General features: G+C 34.3%; 1 protein-coding gene across 1 annotated transcript in view; it reads left to right on the top strand.

Annotated features, from left to right (window-relative positions):
- Positions 1 to 5,000, top strand: part of LOC107726645 (glucocorticoid-induced transcript 1 protein-like) — a 12,158-nt gene that overhangs the window by 5,056 nt on the left and 2,102 nt on the right. The window contains exons 2-5 of the mRNA XM_016536306.1: positions 462 to 593; positions 2,810 to 2,821; positions 4,046 to 4,110; positions 4,526 to 4,606. Coding sequence (XP_016391792.1) covers positions 462 to 593; positions 2,810 to 2,821; positions 4,046 to 4,110; positions 4,526 to 4,606 — 290 coding nt within the window. The remainder of the gene's footprint in view (positions 1 to 461; positions 594 to 2,809; positions 2,822 to 4,045; positions 4,111 to 4,525; positions 4,607 to 5,000) is intronic.

Consider the following 5,000-nt stretch of genomic DNA (forward strand, 5'->3'; position numbering starts at 1 on the left):
TATATATATATATATATATATATATATATATGTGTGTGTGTGTGTGTGTGCTTTTATTCATTTTATAAGCAGTTGGATGGATTTTTGGGTGATGGACTATAAAATGAGCAAAAAAAAAAAATTCACATAGATTTACACTGACAGAGGGACCTGAGCCATATCTAGAGATCAGAATATCATAAGAGACTTGACTTAGGTCTGTAAACAAGTATGTTTTGCATGGTCAAACACTAGTCAAATTTTCTTCAGAAAATGTAAATATGAAGTTTCTGTTACTTCCGTTTCCATCATAAATACAATCTGTTCTTGTTCTGTTTCAGTACAGTTATGACAGTGTAGGCAAAAGCTCATCAGTTTCCAGTGACACCCACCGACTTCCTCTCTGTCACTGCACTGCAGTAATGTCTCATGTCATTGTCCACTGCATACATAATCAAGAACACCTCTTCTTTTCTCACAAGCTCGATCAGCCAGTCGACAGCCGCCCTCATTGGACAAGCTGCCTGAGCAGTACCTAATTGGACAGTGGCCGCGAGAGCCGTACCAACCCCAGGCGTCCTGTATGAGTGATAAAGCCACACAGGTGAGTCAATGTCACATGCAGTTTTGTTTCACAGTTCACATATAGTAACCCCTAAAATAATTAGACACTTACGATGTCTGAATGCCATTGCATTAGACATCAAAATATCAAAGCTGCATCTGCAAACCATTGATATGAGGCCTTTTCTCAGAACAAACTACCCATTGTTTTTTGCTCAATGACTTACAGTACTAAGAATTTAAATTAACAGAATTTACAGTACTTAGAATTTAAAATCCCCATTTTATGAAATGTTTTGCTTGAAAAGTGTTTTAATGCAGTGATATAGATATTGGGACGTTTCCAACTCAAAATCAGCTTGAAATGGTGTTTGCAACCAATTTAATTTCCATAATCAAGTTAAAATCAAATTAAACAAGACAACAAGTTGATTTTGTCCGTCAGGAATTGATTTATTTCAAAAGTGGGCGTTGCATAACAGAATAGAGCTAAGAGAGCTGAAAAATAAGAGACCAGTGACGTAAATGGAAAAGGAAAGTTGTTGCAGAGATGGTGCAAATGATTCCGTTTTTTATGAAAGATTACAAAGACAATTATGTATTAATTGGAATTTGTGCACCGATGAATCAACCAGAGGCATCTATGTTCAAATGGCTGAATGTCATTGCATTAGATAACAAAATTCCATTAAAATACATTGATACTTTTCCCTGTAAAACTAACTTTTGTCATAATTTTTGCTCAGTGACTTACTTATACAAATGTAATAGTAGTATTTCACAAACACAAAGTGACCAACACTAATTTTGGGTTTTATTTCTATTGGTTTATCACTAAAAAAATTTTTTTTTTTAACCATCTAGATTGAAAAGTTTGCTTACGTGCTTCTTTCTTTAAAATAAATGACACTTGTATGCTGTTTCATTTGTATTTTAATCACATTTAGTTATTTAGACAATTCACACAAATGTGAACCAATTTCATTTCCATAATCTGATGTTTCCAAGTTAAATAGGGTATTAAAATGTAAGTTTTATCAATCGGAGATTGATTTATTGATTCACAGTGGATATTAACAGAGTGGAAAAGGATTTATATGTGTATATACATATTATTTAAATTTTTTATTTAGTTTTTTTCAGATATTAGCATTTTAGATCTTAAATAGAATTTTAAATATTAATTGGGAAGATTTAAATAGAGAAAAAATATAGAGGCATTTTCAGTACAATTTATATTTGACAGTAAACAGAAAGGAAAAGTTAAAAAAAATTATGTAATTCGCTGTAGAGGTGATGCTAATTATTAAATTGTTGATTTAAGAATTTTTCATAGTATCTAAAATAACGTGCACCAATAAATAATTTACAATAAGACCAAAAACATATTTTTGTAGTATCTAAATAAACATGCACCAATAAATGCAGGGTGTCCGCGGGGTCTTAAAAAGTATTAAAAGTTGATAAATCAATTTAGAGAAAATGAAGGCCCTTAAAAAGTATTAAAACGTCTTAAATGCCATTTTCCAAGGTATTAAATTTTGTATCATCTTTTCATTATGTATATTTGTCCGAATAGTGGGGTTCTGTGTATTTTATTTATGGAATCCCGCAAGATTTGACGTCATCTGTTACGGCAATATCAGAATATCAACGTGCCTAATAATTGTTTTCAACGTGCACGCAGTGTATAAGCATTTTTAACGATTTTATTCATCTATAAGCATTTGTGAAATATTTTTATTTATTTATTTATTTTATTTAGGTGTTGGATGCAGGGTTGTTGTTGTTTTTTTCCATGAAATTGGGCTGCTTTTAAACTGTTGCCATGGGTTGATTTTCCCAAGTGGGTTAAAGGTTTGAAATATTGCATGAATTACATTTGGTTGAAATGCTTGTACTGAAACATTTTGCATTCCACCTGTAATACAACTGTGCTAAATGTTTTGGGCCAGACTAGTAGGAAGCATTTGAGCTGTGTTTATGATAAATAACAGTGCATAACAGTGACTATAAAATATGTATTTTAGGGATGGAAATTAAATTTTTATATTTGGGAATGGAAAGAGTCTTAAAAAAGGTTTTAAAAGGTATTAAATTTAACTCCATGATTCCTGTATATACCCTGAAATGATTCACAATAAGACCAGAAACGCCTTTTTGTAATATCTAAAATAAATAATTCACAATAAGACCATGAAATGTCTGTTTAAGTAAGTACATTTGATTTCTTTTTGACTTGAAGTGTCCGAATGGTGCCAGACAGTGTATACTGAAGGCCGGTTTTGCTCGTTAGCTAGCTGTGTGGTTTCTGATTGGCCGAAATTGTCATCTGTGTGTAATGAAGTCTATTCTTACTGGCTTTTGTTTCCTTTATTCATTAGTATCATGAAGTCTTTGACCGCTCAGTGGTTTAGCTCCGCTGAGACCCCTCGCCTCCCCTGAAACAAAGCCGTCACAAAGGCCCGATGTTTGGTGGCAGTCTGCCGTTATAGAAGGTTCTCTCTGGTGTTGTGTGGAGTGAATTCTTTCTGGAGGTGCAGCAGTTTGCACCTGTCGCTCTGTGTGTGTTTGTGTGTAGGTGTGTGCACACGCTACCTAAGGCTTGAGAGCACATGGCTGTGTGTCTCTGCACCACCTGGCGCTCTCCGACAGCTCTTTGTGTGCCTGCGCTGAGCTGCCTGCAGTGAGAGCCATACATATGCTAATGTCTGATCCGGCTCGCAGAGGCCTCGCGCTTCCAGAGCGGCCCAGAATGTCAAAATCAGCCTGTTTCTCTCAACGTCTCTCTTCACGCCGAGGCTCTTTGTTGACTGTAGCAGCTTTTGCCATTGTTTAAAGCGCTTGGCGAATTAATGATTGGTGTTTAAAAACTTTTGTTTTACTGTTTTCTTAGTCAACATGAAATCAGAATTGACCCTGTTTACTTCTTTACAAAGATGGCATTCTTTGTTCATTTATTCACCCTCGCCTTGTGAAAAAGAACTGCATAGGTATATTTTTAAAAGCTACTTGCAGATAATATAATATTCATGAACATGCCTTAAAGTCTTCATTCACCCTTCCATAAATGAAGGCCTTAAAAACATCTTAAATTGGAGCAGACAGTCTTAAATTCCTCAAATCATGGCACTGCGTACACAGCAAAATATGAATATCTTCCTCAGTATTTTCGCTGTTTTCCAATACAAATATCTAAACATCCTTAAATCAAGATACATTTACTTGAGATGCAAATTGAAGATATAGTATGAAGTCTTGTGTTCTGAAAAAATGAACAAAATTAGGTGTTTATGCTTAAACATGAACAAATATTCCCTTCTCAAGTAAATGTATTGTGATTTAAGAATCTTTAGGCATTTGCACTGAAAAACAAGAAAAGACAAATTGTATTTATTCATTTTTTTTAGAGTGTGCAATCATAAGGTACAGTAAAAGTTATTTCCATATGCATATATATATATATATATATTAAACATACATATGCATACATATATATTAGATGGAGGAGAGGTTATTGTACACAAACGCTCGGCATCATGGGGCAGCGCTGACCATCTCATAGAGGTATGCATGAAAATACACACAGGCAGTTTTTGCACATGAAAAGTATTTCAAGTGATGGGTGGTAATGTGTTTATAGACATACTTTGGGCGTGTTAATTGGCCTCTTTTCCCATAATCATCCTCAAACATACCCACATATTGTGTCTTGACTTGCCATTATTGGCTCGTGTGCACCTGCAAAGTCAGTTTAGGAATCCCAAGCTGTGGCAACATAAACATCTCTTCAGAAAGCTCACTGCGCGGTGTTTGGTGAAACCTGTGAAGTTAGATATAGCTATTAAATATGGTTAATTGTAGGTCATGTCATCTAGTATACAGTAGTCATCTGGTGTTGGGCTGCATGGGTTGAGTTAGATTTTGTCACCATTTGTTTCTTCCTTCCATCTGTTGCTAATGGTAAAAATGTGATTTCCAGATTGCAAAACTCCGTCAGCAGCTCCAGCGCAGTTTGCAGGGCAGCCACAGTATCGAGGAGAAAGAAGAAGCGCCGGCCCAGGTACTGTAAATCGACTTTTTAGGGTTTGTTCTGATCTTTAACCCTAGGAATTACCCCATGAAGTAAACTTTTCTAAGCAATTAGAATATTTGGTTGTTTATACTTTTGAAAAGTAGTATATATAAGTTTGGAGTTTAAAATGATTTTGAAAGAAGTCTCTTATGCTCACCAAAGCTGCAGTTATTTTAATCAAAAAGCGGTAAAAACAGAAATATTGTGAAATATTACATATTAAAACTTTTCTATTTGAATATATTTAAAATTTTAATCATATGATATGATGGCATTCAAATGAACAGCATTTATTCAACAACAAAAAAACTTTTGTTACATTATAAATATCTTTACTGTTAATTTCTTTAAAAAAAAATCATATTGACCCCAAATTTTTGAA

Source organism: Sinocyclocheilus rhinocerous, unplaced genomic scaffold (genome assembly GCF_001515625.1).
Source record: "Sinocyclocheilus rhinocerous isolate Xijiao unplaced genomic scaffold, SAMN03320098_v1.1 scaffold5, whole genome shotgun sequence".
Classification (NCBI taxonomy): Eukaryota; Metazoa; Chordata; class Actinopteri; order Cypriniformes; family Cyprinidae; genus Sinocyclocheilus; species Sinocyclocheilus rhinocerous.